We start from the raw sequence: 14808 nt of genomic DNA on the forward strand, positions 1-14808 counted from the left end.
TGACTGCTTTTGGTTTGCTTCTTGGCACAGTGTGCATTGCCAAAGTTAGTGAGCTTGATTTGGTAAAGGTGTTGATCAGAGTGGAGGTGGAAGTTGAATCATAATTTATTTCCCCTATTATAAGGCTCGTTGGGTTATAAATGACTGAGATTAGAGATGCAGCATCCCCACTTGACACATTAATACTAAGGCAGGCGTGACTGATCGAGGTGAGGATATACTTGGCACCTTCCTTGACCAAACTCCTTTGTGAATGTCAAGAGCCAAGTAGATCATTATTTATTTAGATGGTTCATTGCATTCAACTGCATATTTTTTTGCAAAGATTGATGTGATTGGTCTAAAAATATGCAGCTTTCCGAGAATATTTACACTTGTCATATCCTGAAAATATGAGCTTGCTTCTTGTATGTGCATGTGTTTGTTTCATGTTTTGTTTTTTTGATTCAAGCATTATAGAGAGTTGTCACCCTAGCAGTTCAGTGCTGATATAGACATCAAGCTGACTCATAAAGGGTGGTTGTCCACTGGTTTATCTGCTATTGGACTACTGTAAAAGCCTGTCATAAATCATGAACCAATAGAGTTTTTTTAACAAAGGCTAGAGATAGTAATTATGTTTTATAAATCAAGAGTTCAATATAGCTTCGAAAATTTTTGTCTTTCTATTTGTCTATTTCTGTCTTTCTATTCAGTCTAGTCACAACTCTTGGCAACACTTGTGCCAACAAAATCAGATATCACTAATATCCTCATTGACCCACCGCTGTTTCACCTGCTCGAAGATAAAATATAGAGCAGTCAGTGAGTATGAAGATTAACATTAATGAAAACACACTTTGGACTTTCAAATAAGGGACCGCAGAGAGCCATTGCACGTTCAGTCACATTTGAAGTCTCTTGAAAGGTACAGATTATGAACATAGGATGGAAAATAGCAATTGTGAACGAATGTTCTTCCATGTACCACAATATTTGACACATTTCTGACTTACCTTTTATTGCCACTTCAATCTATGAATAAACAATTGACAGAACATTTAATTCGTTGAACCTCATAACCCTTGTGAAGACGGCTAAATCAAAATGGCATTTATTAACAATTGAAGTGCTCTCTGGATACTTGTAAACATTTAACAAGCAACAAAATGATACGGTAGTTTATCTGATGAATTAATGATACGAGTTGGTAATTAGAGCATGCTGATTCTTCTTGCTACACAATTAAAATCACGACCAATTAGCAGCAGTTGTGAAGGGCATTCTCATCTTAATGATCTTAAATAATTTAGATTTTTTAAAAGTCATATTCAAATAAAGGGGTGATGCTTATGACATGATGTGCAACGCAGTGTAACAAAGTGACTTTGAGATGAGACGTCACAGCAAGAGTCAGTAAAGTGAGAGCAGCTAAGGAAATACTAACCTTTATTTTGCTATTTTCATTCAAATGACAACACCAGCATTTGGCAATTGACTTCCCCGTACCAAGTTTACAAAATTGTCTGTAAACATTAAAGTGCAAAGAATTTGCTTGCCATGTAGGGCACATATCTGTTAAAGGTTCATGCTACAAGCACTCCAGTCCTGTTTCATTTGAAGAGTCACTTACCTTTTGGTTTTATCCAACATACAGTATATACCCTACTAATTCCTTTTTGGAAAAAATCAAATCAACAATGCTATCCAATAAATTTCAAGAAAGGTCCACGAATGGCTTCCAGTTAAACCAATGGGAGTCGAAAAGGCAAAGATAAAATGGAAAATGAATTCACTTGTGTGTACCCTGTGTCGAAGAATAATATGACTAATGTTTTACTCCTATAAATCAAAATAAAAAAGAAAGAAAATGCACAAAGCAATGAAAAGGATAGAAAGAAAAAAGAAACGTTTAAACTGCTTTAAATTCCAAGAATAGGGAACAGTGTCTTGGTTTGCAGTACTGAGCAGTTTTGTTCAATAAAGGCTTGAACGGTCCTTTTGCTGGTTTTTGATTCCTGTAAAGTTCAATGCATTTCGGACCTATTCAAAGTGAGAATTCCTGATGAAGTATGTGTTCAAGAACACAGAAGAGTCCCCCACCTGGGATCTTATTGTCTTTGTTGTGCTATATTAGGAAAATTTTGATTCCCGGCATCTCATGGAGAAACCGGGGGAGGAGGTTGGAAAGTATCAAGAGAAAAAGGGGCTTTAGAGACCTCTTTGTTGTTTTGAAACCCCTGACATCTGAAAATATTGTGTTAAGGAGCATCAGTGTTTGCTAACAGCTAAGGCTCAAGCTTGAGCTGGATTGCAAAGACTGGTTTTACACAGCAACAAAAAACAACCTTGGATGTTCTCACCTGCCATAGCAGTTCATACAGTATATGCCAGACATAGTGGCGGTAAAAGGAGAAAATTCAGCTTCTGTTTCTGTGGAAATGTTTGTTATAAATGTCTTATGTGTCTGACATGTGCCCAAGAGGTGTGTCTGCCGAACCCAGGAGCCGGTATTTCTCCTCCAGTGAGGGCTCATTTGTGCCGCCTTGCAGGTGGATCAAGGGCTTAGTTTGTAGGAGCACGCAGCCTCTGCCTCGGCCTCGCCTCTCCTCCTGGTTCCTGCGGTTAAAGATGTTTATTCTGTTGTCCAGCTCGGGGCTGGTCTTTTCCGAGCCAGTGGGACTCGGGAGCTTCAGGTTGACGGGGTCGACTGCCAGGCCCTTTTGTGAGAGGCACGAGTCCTCGGACAAAGAAGAAAGTAGCTCTTGCACGACCATGCTGGGGTCCTGGCCTGAGAAGGAAGGAGGGCAGCATCGGTGGCTGTAGCTGAGATTGAGATCCTGGGCTGCGCTGCTGCTGCAGTCTGTCAAAGATGAACCGGGGGTGTGGCTACTAAGACTGTGAGGGCGGGCAGTCAGGCTTCCACTGGACCGGGAAATGCTGATGGATGCGTCGCTTATGGCGCTGCCCAATCGTTCCATGGCAAGCATGGGGTTGGATTGGATGGGATTCGTATTGGTGGGGAGGTGAACGTCAATGGCCGCAGTGGTGATCAGCTGGGCGCCTAAGCCAGACACTCCAGCTTCTGTTAGAAGACAGATAATATTGGAAATCAGTTAAAAACTAATTGTAGATAACTGAAATATTGCGGCTTTAAATGGGGACTCAAGAGTTGGAAGAGAACAAAAAAAGTGCCTGGTTTACTCATTTTTATTTTCTGCCTTTAAAGGGATGTGTGATCACCTACCACTACTTGCTTCACTGTAGTACTGACTGATGTAATTGTTCATGTCATCACGCACCACCGGATCTGTTTTAAGAAATAAATCAGTCGGTAAATGGAATGAATGAGTGATATTTTTCTATATCCGCTCATCTCTGGCACAGGTTAAAACTTAAAACCGACATGAATGTAAAAAAAGCATGTAAAACCAGAATACACATTATTTTAGGCTGTATGCTTCAGACCTTGCCTTATATTTAAATACATGTAATATCAATGATATACTTCACAGCACCAGAGCATGCATAAAAATAGTTACTATACCAGTAAGCTTCCTTCAATATAATTTTTAAAGAATGCTACAAATTGATGCCTGTGACCTCTAATTATTGTCTAACATCTGTATTGAAATTCCATATTGGTCTTGAGACTGAGGCAAACATTACAAATCTTCCTTTTTTATTTCCAAATCTTTGAATAGACTACCAGTTGGTTGCTCTATTGTATTGATTATTTCTTCATGAATTTAAATCTATTATTTAATAAAGATGCTCAACAATATGGATACCCATAATAATAAAGACTTTGTCAGATATCAACACCGTACATGGTAAAGTGACTTTGCTGTCATTAACATGATCGAGCAAAGTTCTGCACTTTTTGCAATGCATTTCCTCATGTATTAACATTAGCAATGTGTCACCGTTGTAAGTGAAAGATTGTTGTGATCATGCTATTTGGTTTTTATGTGGAACATATTATATTTCAAAATGGCCATTCAACACCAGGAGACTGTGGGAAAGTCTCCAGTAGAGGTAGGTAAGGTTCAATATTCTGTGGTTATCCTAGGTGTGACGAACTGTAATTGAATTTCACAGTGCTTTATATGGAGGTACTCTGGTTCATTTCAGTGTTAGCATAACAACCAAGTCAAGATGGAAAGTATACTTATGTTAACAACAGAATATTGACAGAGGTGACCCCAGGCCACAGGTGCTTATAGGCAAATCGTAAACATCACGCCGTGCTTCGATGTGCATTAACTGCACCCTGGTGCACTAGAAACAACCCGAGAAGAATTGGGGAATAATAAGCAATCATTGGGGCTCTTTGTTCAACCTGCCGTCCCTCCAGTGTTGCAGGCCTCCGTGTGCATTGTGAATGGCTGTGGTCTGCAATGCTCTTGTGCGCGCTTGATTGGTCTTGAGCTCACTGTCTGCTGACTGAGTGCGAACCCAGAGTACCCTGAGTGCTAGCTCCTGTCCCCTGAGACATCCAGCAGACTCTGATGGGTAATTTCATTTATTTTTCAGTCTAAAATATTAATCCCTGAGCCATCCCTGGAGACGAAGCATTGCTCTCACTAAAACAAGACCGAGACAATCACTCCTCAATTAATAACACATGAGTGATAGGGAGAAAAAAAGAATTATCTGTCCAGCATACATAAAAGACTCTTTTTCTTGCTGTGAATGCCCACTTACCATCCTGTCTGTCTGCGTAAAACAGAAAAGTGACATGCCAAAGTCCCGACAGGTCAATTCAAAACTCCAATTTTATTATTTATTCCATGCATTTAAGTACTGCAAACATACAAAGGTAACAGATGCCATGCAATATATATCGCTGTTTTGTTCATTGTAAAATAGTCTTTGGTTTGGTTTCAAAGTCAAGGACAACTTCTTAGATGTGGCAGTGTCATTTGAATTGTTCTGTTAAACCAATTCTTTTTTTCCCCAGTGTGTGCTCTGCAACTAAAAACCTCCTTTCACACACCAGAGACAAACGTCACCGGCTCATTGATTGACACTGAATGCCACTGGATGTTCTTAAAGACTGACATGGTTTAGTACTTTTGAAGTGGCATAACCCTGAATCTCCAGAGGCAGTCGCTCTTGTGAAGTTTGATGGCACCCTGCAGGTGAGAGAGCGAGAAATCCATTGAGACGCAGCGTGCGATATTTAATCGTACAAACTTGACTTGATTGGAGATGACCTGACTCGAGTTGACTCCGGTGGCCAAAGTCATCCCGGTGACTATGTTTCGGCAAAACGCCCCACTTGTTTCTGAGAGCCAGATTTCCCACTATACCCTTGGGGTAATATTGTGGCTACTGTGGAGCCTCCTGGTGCCCTATTGTGGTTTGCAGGTGAATAGGAACAGATGTTGACAGACACCCACTTCATCCCAACAAGGCCCAATGCACAGAGCACTCCTGAAATAGCCGGAGTAGTCTTGGCCAGTTACGTTGGGAACAGAAAGAGATATAGTTGGGGTTCGACAGAAGCCTGGCCAGGCTGATATTGTGTCAAAATACATGCTTGTTTTTTCAGAATTTACCAGATCCTAAAAGCTTTTTTGCCCTCATATTGATCCCTGTGTGCCCGCGGTCAGATGGGTGTTGTGTGTGAGAATGGAAGGGCTAAGAGCCTGGCCTCGAAGTTGCTCCAGGGCTACTGCTCCAGATTAACTTTATACCGCTCTGGCATCCAGTTCACCTGATGTTACACCATCAGGGACTTTTTGTTCCACATAATTATGTACATACTTTATGCTGCACATCTCTCCTTGTTTGTCATGCAGCTTTCACAGGCAGACCTTCGACATGCCTCATATGCATTCAAATGAGTTATATGAGCCACAATGCGGGGAAAAAAAAATCGCATTCAAAATATTTTCTTCATCCTGATCGGCCTCTCTTCTTTTTGTAATGAATGTAATGTATTACACTGCATACTGCAAATAAATTTTTAATAAGCAAATGAAATTCTAAGAAAAGAGTACCGTGTCATGTTTTGCATCACTATTTTGCTAAGTGGCTTTAATTCATATAAAGTAAAGTGCATTCAGGACTAATTTAAGTTAAAGTAATTTTAGTAGTACATGTTAGAGTCCCATCCCTGGGATGTTATCATCGTTCTTGTTAAATCTCCAGTCATTTCTAATTTGCGGTATTTTTCCACAAATGAACAGTATACATTGGAAAATAAGGAAAAGTGCCCCAGATCTTTTATTGTTATTTGACCTCTGCACAATAAAGCCTAGGCGCAAACATGCTCTGACTTTTCTGCCATTTAACCAATTGAAGATACGATTTAACAATTAAGTGATCAGTTTCCTGAATACAGTGCATTATACTGTACCTGCAGTGGTATGCGGCTCCCTAATGTCTCTCTGGCCACCCTCGTCGTCAGACTCCCCAGGAGTCAAACCTTCTAGAACCTGAAAACTCCTCCCTTGTTTTCCCCATACATGGTGGATCTGCATGGCTGCCTCACGCTCTGCCACGAGGTCCAGGTCCTGCTGGGCCAGATGGGCCCTCAGCTGCCTGATCTCAAACTGGGGATGTTTGGTGTGTGTGTGTGTGTGTGTGTGTGTGTGTGTGTGTGTGTGTGTGTGTGTGCAAAGAATAAGAGAGGAAGTAATCATAGTTGACAGAAGGGAACATTAAAATGGATATTTAAAAAAAGGGTTGGGAATTTAGAAAGAAACAAGGGCAAGAGGAAAGGAAAACAGGGAAGTGTTTCGTGACTCATCATGGAAGAATCATCAGTCAAGGAGCAACTAAAGAGGTGACTGCTGCCGGAGGGGACAAAATTAGTAATATGTGTATATTTAAACATCAAAATAATAACAGTTGCATTGAAAAGGCAAAATAATATTGAAATGTAAGAGATAGTAAAATATATCTAACTCACATTTAAAACAGTTTTTATATACAGAGTCTTTTCTAACCATTAAGTTATATTTGCTCTGAATAGACAAACTTCAAGGTTACTTCAAGTGAATTTTGAGTCAGTGCTAATAAAATCTGACACCCAGTGATCCGCACACATTTATTAATTCCTACGCTCCAGTCTGAGCATTTTCATAGCACACAAACCTGACTTGCATTGTCCTCGTGAACGGAATTGAAGAACAGTAACTGAACATTGTTTGCTTACTTAACTGTGGCAGAAAACTCATCTGCTTCATTAACTGTACATTTAGGAAAATGTAGTGAAATAGAAGTTGAGTGTATTTCTGAATATCTCACTTCCTTAAACTATGATGAACTGAAATTAAATGTGGTTACGTTTACCGTATACATTCTTTTAGTTCCTCTGTTCACTCATTTGTTTCCCTATAGCACAATTAAACCATGGCTGATGATGTTCTTATTTTGAAATGTGTTGCATAACACAGTAAAACACCAATTAAGAAATGTTATTTTTTTTCCAGACACATCCTAGGAGAGTGTGCTGCAGTTTTAAGTGTTTCCTTACGTCTACAACAGTTTTAGCTGACGGTGTGCTTGGAAAAATCACACAGAAAAGTTGAGAAATTATTTCAAAGAAAGCAATTCAATAAAAGGGATGCATTGACATCTATGGAAGGTTCGTATTTATCATTTCGTCATTTTTTTTTTCCATAACTAAACCTCCATATCTTCTTTCTTTTTGTTTTTCTGGCTGTGCCCAGTGGAGGAGAGTTGGACCGGTTTGTGTGACACTGCTGCCCTCTTCTGATCATAACTGGATCTACAGTTTCTGACAATGGACAATTTACAATTTGCTGTATGACCCTGCTGTATTTAAAAGTATTTAATAAGAGTTAAATTTAATTAGATTGATTTGCCACAGAATGTTATTTTACCAGGTATATTTTGTATGTGGTAAAAAAAAACTGCAATGTTGTATTAAAGCTGTCGGATAATTCTATTAAAACCAACAATTAAAAGGTATATTTCAACAGGTCAGTGGGTCAGTGGTCATTGACTGAATTCAAAGTTCAACATCTATATACTAAAAACATGTTTTCTTTTATATATTCAATCAGCCTATAAGTGGCTATTATTTTTGAAGAATAACTGTCTTTCAAAATATTAAGTCGAATTGTGTGAATATCATGCATTATGGCTTATCTGATCCTTATCTTTCTGATTCTTTAACTTGTTGTTTTTCATTTATCTACTAATTTTGTTTGATAGGAATTGTGCACACATGGAGAAAACACAATCTAGCAAAAACATCCAAAGTTACTCACGGCCTGTTCCTGGCAGATCTGTGTGAGACGCTCCAACTGCTCCTCCCGCAGAGCTTTGGTCTTCTCACACTGCTGGATTTCCAATTCCATCTCAACTTTGACTTGCAGCACATAGGCTAACAGCACAGGGGAAAGAAGAATTATTGAATTTATGCAAGTAGCGATACATGAAGTAGTGGCCGGATAATGTTACTGTGATGGGAACACGGTCAGGATATTCTTTTATGTATTTTTTAATTATTTGTTTGTTTGTGTATTTATGACATTAAAAGTAAAAAAAAAAAAAAAAAAGCAAATGAGTGAAACAGGCGGAAGTTATTTTGTCAATGTCTATCCAGTCATCCAGATCATTGTTAATTCTGGTTGAAATCTTTTCGTGGCAACTGAACTTGAGTTTTTTCTCTTGAAGTTGTTTCACCTGTCATCCAAGAAGCTTCATCAGTTCGAAAGGACTGCGAGACATTTTCCTAATACAACCCCCGGATTTGGGGACTGGTTTTAGTTGGAATGTCCTGTGTTAATGAGAGTTGTTTTGCAGAAACTAGGTTGAATTGGGTCATTGTGCTAACTGGGGTGTCGTCAGGGGGACAATGGTACCACTTCTGGGGACTTATCTGAGTTACTATATGAATAAGTAGAGCAAAAAATTCAGATTGCGTGCAAAAGCAAAGGAGAGGAACCTGTTAAAAACCGGTTCCCTTCGACTGAAGCTCAGGCGGTAGTCACCGGGGACCTGGTTTCAGTGATGGATCTTCCCAGCTAATTTGGGGGATGCAGATAAACTTGGTGCATGTGAGTTGATCCCTCTTGGAACAGATCCTAGTTCAACATTATAGAAAGCCAGTGACTTCTCCTTCAGGTGTAAGTGGACGGTAGAGTGGTGGCTCTCCTGTGTTGGGCCATCCATTTGTGCAGAGGTTGCTGTGTCTCCCCGATGTAGACATCATCACGATCCACATTGCAGGTGACAAAATACAGAACATTCTGGATGTGCTCTGTCCTTGGGGTGCACAATTCTTTGCCTCAGAGTATTGTTGGGTTTTAAATGTACCTCTATTTGGTGTTGTTTGACAACCCTCCTTTTTTTTCTCGAAATCTCACTGTCTTTATGTTCAGTGTTCCTCTCCTCCTCCTGTTCCTTATTCTTCTGTTTGGTGGTTTCTGTTTTGGCAAAGGCCCAATTCAGGTCACCACAACATTAAAGGGCTTTCCTAATATATAGTACCTCAGTTTTCCTGCCTTCAGCAGTTGATGGGATGTTTTTGGCTCAGTAGTGAAGAATTGTGATTACACATAATTTGTGTTCAAGGGGTAGATTTGGGTATTGGTCAGTGTGTGTGTTGTTCTCCGGCAGATCTTAATGTCTAGGCCCCTGTCCTGTTGAATATGAACACAACAGTCCAAGAAAGGGAGTTTGTCTTCAGTGACATCCTCCCTGGTGAATTATTTTGTCAATCTGAATATGTTAATTGTTTTACTGTTAGTTGAAAAGCCAAATAATCTGCATAATTATTTTTTCCTTAGTAATATCGATTAAAAAAATAATACAAAAACAGCTTAGTTACCTAGGAACATGAGACTGTTTAGGAGGTTATGACAATGCTCAAGTACCAATTGATGTTACTGTTATGGAAATCTTTTACTTGGATTGTCAAGGTAGTCAGATGACCACCTGAGCCTCATCTTTGTGTTCCCGTTTGACACCATCAACCATCAGCAGTGAAACATGTTTCTCTGACATGACCTCCTCTTATGGCAGTCAACGTGTAGTAGTTAAATTGTGGAAAATTGACCTCGAATGACAATGTTCCTTTGGCTTTTCATCACGGTCACCACTGACTCTGTGTCCTTATTGAGTAATGGGCTGTATAAAGAATTTAGAGACCTGACATGCAAATAAAGGGGGGAAAAAAGGTTCCACATCACATTTTGGTCAATCAGTAACAACCTCTTTGAATGTTTTATTTATAAATGACACACTTTCTGGGTCAAAATGAAAAGATGGACATAAAAAGGATATTGATATTAAATTTGGATTCCTCTTGTCACAGCTGGTGGATGGTCAGTTCTTAACACCTCTCTGTCACTGTCTTTGGAAGTCTACCATATGGGCTCACTCAATGTCAGGTTTTTGTCAGGTTTTTAGTATGGTGGAATTTCCCCCCAAAAATGTTATAAAACATATTTTGGGAAAACTTTTTTATTCTATAAAATGAGAACATCCTCAATATATTGACTGAAAAATATTTCCATTTTTTTACACGCTTTGTATTTTGTTTTGGTTTTAAATATAATTGTGAATCCGTGGTAACAGTCAAATCATATCTCGATCAGTTTTTGTAACCATTTGCAATTTTGCTGGTCTCTCTCTCTCTCTCTCTCTCTCTCTCTCTCTCTCTCTCTCTCTCTCTCTCTCTCTCTCTCTCTCTCTCTCTCTCTCTCTCTCTCTCTCTCTCTCTCTCTCTCTCTCTCTTTCTCTCGCTAATGATATTTGTGAAAATGATTTAATAAAACATGGATGTCCCCAGGCTATGGCCACTAGGGGCTAAAATGAGCCCCCTGACCCTAAAGTAAAAATAGCTTTTCGTACCTTACTGTTTCATAGTTTTAATCCAATTTATATAAGCAACTGTAATCTTATTTATTACACAGCTGAGTCTGGTGCAGTGGCCGTGGTCAAAGCTATCATATATATTGTTTTTATTGTATTCATGTTCACGTTTTACAAGGTGAAAAGCATTAACTCAATCGAGCGGGGTTCAGAAATCAATACGTTTCTAATGTGAGTTTTGGTCAAGGTACAAGCCAACCGAACTATACAATTCACTGTGTTGGAAAGGATTTGAAAAACACACCTGAAATAACAATTATGTAGTGTTGTTTTTTTTAACTGTCAATAGGTTTGAGAGATTGACTTCCCATTTGATGTATTGTTTTGCAAATAGATTCAGCTCGGTTTTTGAAAACTCTCTATACCTACTGCAGTTCGTTTCATTGTGTTTCGTCTCTCATTGGCCTGACACAAACATTTCTATGTTATACATCAAGCTAATTCTCTGAGATACTTAATCTCCGTCCAACGATAGTCAGGCTGGTCCCTCCCCTCTGCACATTTATTATTTTTGGAGTAATTTTTTTTTTCCCCCTTTAAGGTGTGTTGCTGCCTGCCGACCACAGAAAAACTCAATCACTCACAAATATCAACTCCAGCAGTACAAAGTGTGCCAAAGGAAAATCAGGAGTTCATTGCCTGGAAACCAACACTGTTGAGGCAGGTTGAGAGGCACATTTCTTCAAGGGCACGTGTTTTGAAGACAGTTATTACAGTAGAATACCGATTGAATAGTTGCTATGTTGTGAACTATATACCCAGGAAGGTCTTTAATAAATACTCTGGATTCCAACATTATTTTTATTAAGATATTATACATATAAGGACATCTATAGTTTAAAGAAAAATCTATAATTTTCAGATCAGATGGCCTAATCTAAAGGGATGTAAAGTTTTGCTGGTTTGGAAGAGCCCTAAACCCCAGTTCTTTCTAATAGGCAGCCTTTTGTTTTCACAAAAGGTTCCATTCACTGAGGAGTAAAACTACCACCACCTTCAAGTTGATTGCAAATTGTACTATCAATTAAAAGATGCATCCTATTGAACCAAAATAACGTGAAATAGATTTCTAACTAATAGCCATTATAAATTTATGTCAGCGCTTCAAAGCAACTACAACCTCCAATCCCTAATATAAAAAACATTAATTCATCTAACAAGAAAAGAAATACCAGGACGGTAAGGGCCATATTGCAAGGCTTAAAGCTCGGTCCACAAACTGATGTGCAATGTGTCGTTGGTTACAACCATTCATTATATGCACTCTATGATATCATATTGTGTTACTCAGCAAGAGTGACTACTTAGAAACTTAAAAGGTGGCAGATTGTTAAGTACAGATTAAGGGGGGAGAAACTGCACATCAGTCTCAGGGCATTAACCCAACTGAGTTCCTGTGTGGTCTGTGCACAGCTGATCCTGCATGCAATAAGAGGTCCACGTTGAGGGTGACCTCCGAACAGATATCGAACCAGTCTGCATTAGCATAGGGGAGAACAACCACTATATTCATTATGGCCTCTGTGAATCTACTTAACCAGACCCTTACAATCAATACAAGTTGGAGTAGAAGAGTGGCAGTAATTTACTCCGAGGGATGATCGATAGCTACATTGCTCTGAATAGTAAATAATTTGTATAATCACAATAGACGGGGTCACTTAGTTCTTTCAAGGCCAGACGATTGTTATGTGTCTGTATGAGGGTTCTGAATTCAGAAAGACTGGGTCTCTCCCTGACTCCCTCCGCAACATTAATTGGTCCCACATGCATCGGGTGCCCAGTTAAGACTATACCGATCGATAAAAGTTGATTGACTAACCATCAATGATCCTCTTGACCCTCCAGATGCGTAGTGTGATGATGAGGCTGATGGCATCCCAGGGGCTGCTCGGCCCATTGGCCACCGTGGAGGCCACCATGGGGGCCAGGGACAGCACAATGACAGCGCCGTCGAACACCTGACGGGAATCATACACAGACACTGTGACAAAATTCAACCCGATGGGACGAGTCAGTCGTAATTAGTGATTTTTACAGTGAAAAGTGAGGACTAACAACAAAAAATTCGATCAAAAAGTAAAAACTGAGCTTGAAGATTGGCTAATATACTTAGAGTGAAATCACCAACCTCAACTTTGTTCTCAATGTAGTCCCAGATGCCAAGCACTACTATTCTAAAGACAGTCTACGAAGATAGAGAATGGGAAAAAAAGCGAAAGCATCAAAATTAGGTGAGGGATTGTGTAGGTTCACATAAAAAGGTCCTCTGATATTCTCATTCCTTTGAGTTGTCGAGATTTCTGAATGCTGAGTGTCAGACATAATAAATGAATAAACACATTTGCAAAGAAACTCTACCGACATCACGCAAAAAGACAGAAAGTACTCTGGGTGTCTGGTTTTTAAAAATAAAACCGTAGCACAAATCTGTCTGATAAAACGAAAATCAAATCTCATCCTTGACACTGATCTTTGACATACGAAGAAAACAAAAGAGCTAGTCTTGTAATCTGACCGCCCATCAAAATTTACACGGCGTTCCACAAATGTCGCAAGACGCGGGATCCATTGTTGAGCAGGGCCATTGATTTACACTCCAATTAGCATGGGGTGTCATGTATAAGTGGTCCCGCTAATCCATCATCCTGGGTGCCTGTTGGACAATCAGGCTTGTGTCAAGTGAGACGTGCAGTGACTCCACCCACATGCTGGAAACTTGTTTTGTAAGAGGTGGAGAGGGACCAGCTGGTGATATGCTAAATGTATCTAACACCATTCCCAGGTGGCTCTTCTTCTATGATGTCAGTGGACGATGTGTGTGGACAGATCACATTACTGTAACCTCATCCCCACTGCTCATTAAACTGAGCTTTAATTATTGCTCCTGCTGGCTCACTGGTAATTAATGTTTGGTTTAGGGCATTGGGGCTGAGGCTGTCAGGATAATTGTTTTGCACTGAAGTTAAAGCCCACGGGCCGAATTTCCCTCTCCATTTTGTTTTTCATACTTTCAGAGAAAAGATAAGAAATAATTTTATCACACAATGGCTTAAATTTTATAAAGACTAATTACAATTACAATACAAACAATACGTTTTACAAGCCGTTTTGCTTCTGGGCAGTTTTTCTAGACATAAACCTAATTCCTAACCAACCAAGTGGACAATCGTAGAAATTAAATATTAGTGACCTATTCTTTTCCCCTGAGGCATTTACTTGGTTTGCTTAGCTACAGATAGAGCATAAGCATATGATGTTTTGTAGGACATAACTCTGAATTAATAAGTCTAGGAGTCTACAACCACTCTGAGGCTCGAGAAAAGGTGTTTAATTCTGATATGATCATGCTTACATGTTCACAGACATGTTAATAAGCCAATGCTTATATGTGATTATAACTTAGACCTCAATATATTTCCCAAATGATCCTCAGCATAATCAGAGTCAAAATGAACCCCAGAACAAACAGAAATCTAATTTTGAGAACAAGAACTCACGCAGGGCCGATTCGTCATAATGATACAAAAGCTTTCTGACAAATTTGAATTATTGATAAGCTTGCTGTTTTTGCAGAATCTTATGAATGAAAAGAATATCGAACACGTGAGAAGTATTGGAATTAAGTGTGGGAGGAGAAAAATTGTGTAACCAACACCAACTAACCTCTGAAAAGAAGAGTGACAGGATGATAAGGCTGATCCAGTGAATAATGCTGGCAAATTGAAAAGCATTGGAAACTGTAAAGACAGGGCATATGAAAAAAAAAAAAAAAGTTAAATCACGATGTGCCACAACGGAGCATGCTAAAAACTATACGAAATTGTACTCTACAGCAATCCAGCTCTGACTGTGTCCCTTATCTCTATGCACCCTGGCATTCTGTCCATCTCCACGCCTTTGAATTATATCTTGCCATGACCTGTAACCGCTAATCTTTCAGGGAACTCTCCCTGGACTCGGGTATCA

The 14808-nt window shown here is 39.4% G+C and overlaps 1 protein-coding gene across 1 annotated transcript in view; it reads right to left on the reverse strand.

Moving 5' to 3' along the window:
- Window positions 1–1412: 1412 nt before the first annotated feature.
- LOC147217963 (transmembrane protein 266-like) overlaps window positions 1413–14808 on the reverse strand; it is a 40118-nt gene continuing 26722 nt past the window's right edge. The window contains exons 5-11 of the mRNA XM_086174836.1: window positions 14506–14579; window positions 12971–13027; window positions 12662–12800; window positions 8229–8344; window positions 6347–6542; window positions 3227–3289; window positions 1413–3064 (exon numbers count right to left, since the gene is read on the reverse strand). Of these exons, the coding sequence (XP_086030962.1) occupies window positions 2439–3064; window positions 3227–3289; window positions 6347–6542; window positions 8229–8344; window positions 12662–12800; window positions 12971–13027; window positions 14506–14579 (1271 nt within the window). The 3' untranslated portion in view covers window positions 1413–2438. The remainder of the gene's footprint in view (window positions 3065–3226; window positions 3290–6346; window positions 6543–8228; window positions 8345–12661; window positions 12801–12970; window positions 13028–14505; window positions 14580–14808) is intronic.

The sequence above is a fragment of the Fistularia commersonii genome, chromosome 27 (genome assembly GCF_037954325.1).
Source record: "Fistularia commersonii isolate RoL2024-O1a breed Wild chromosome 27, RoL_Fcom_v1.0, whole genome shotgun sequence".
Classification (NCBI taxonomy): domain Eukaryota; kingdom Metazoa; phylum Chordata; class Actinopteri; order Syngnathiformes; family Fistulariidae; genus Fistularia; species Fistularia commersonii.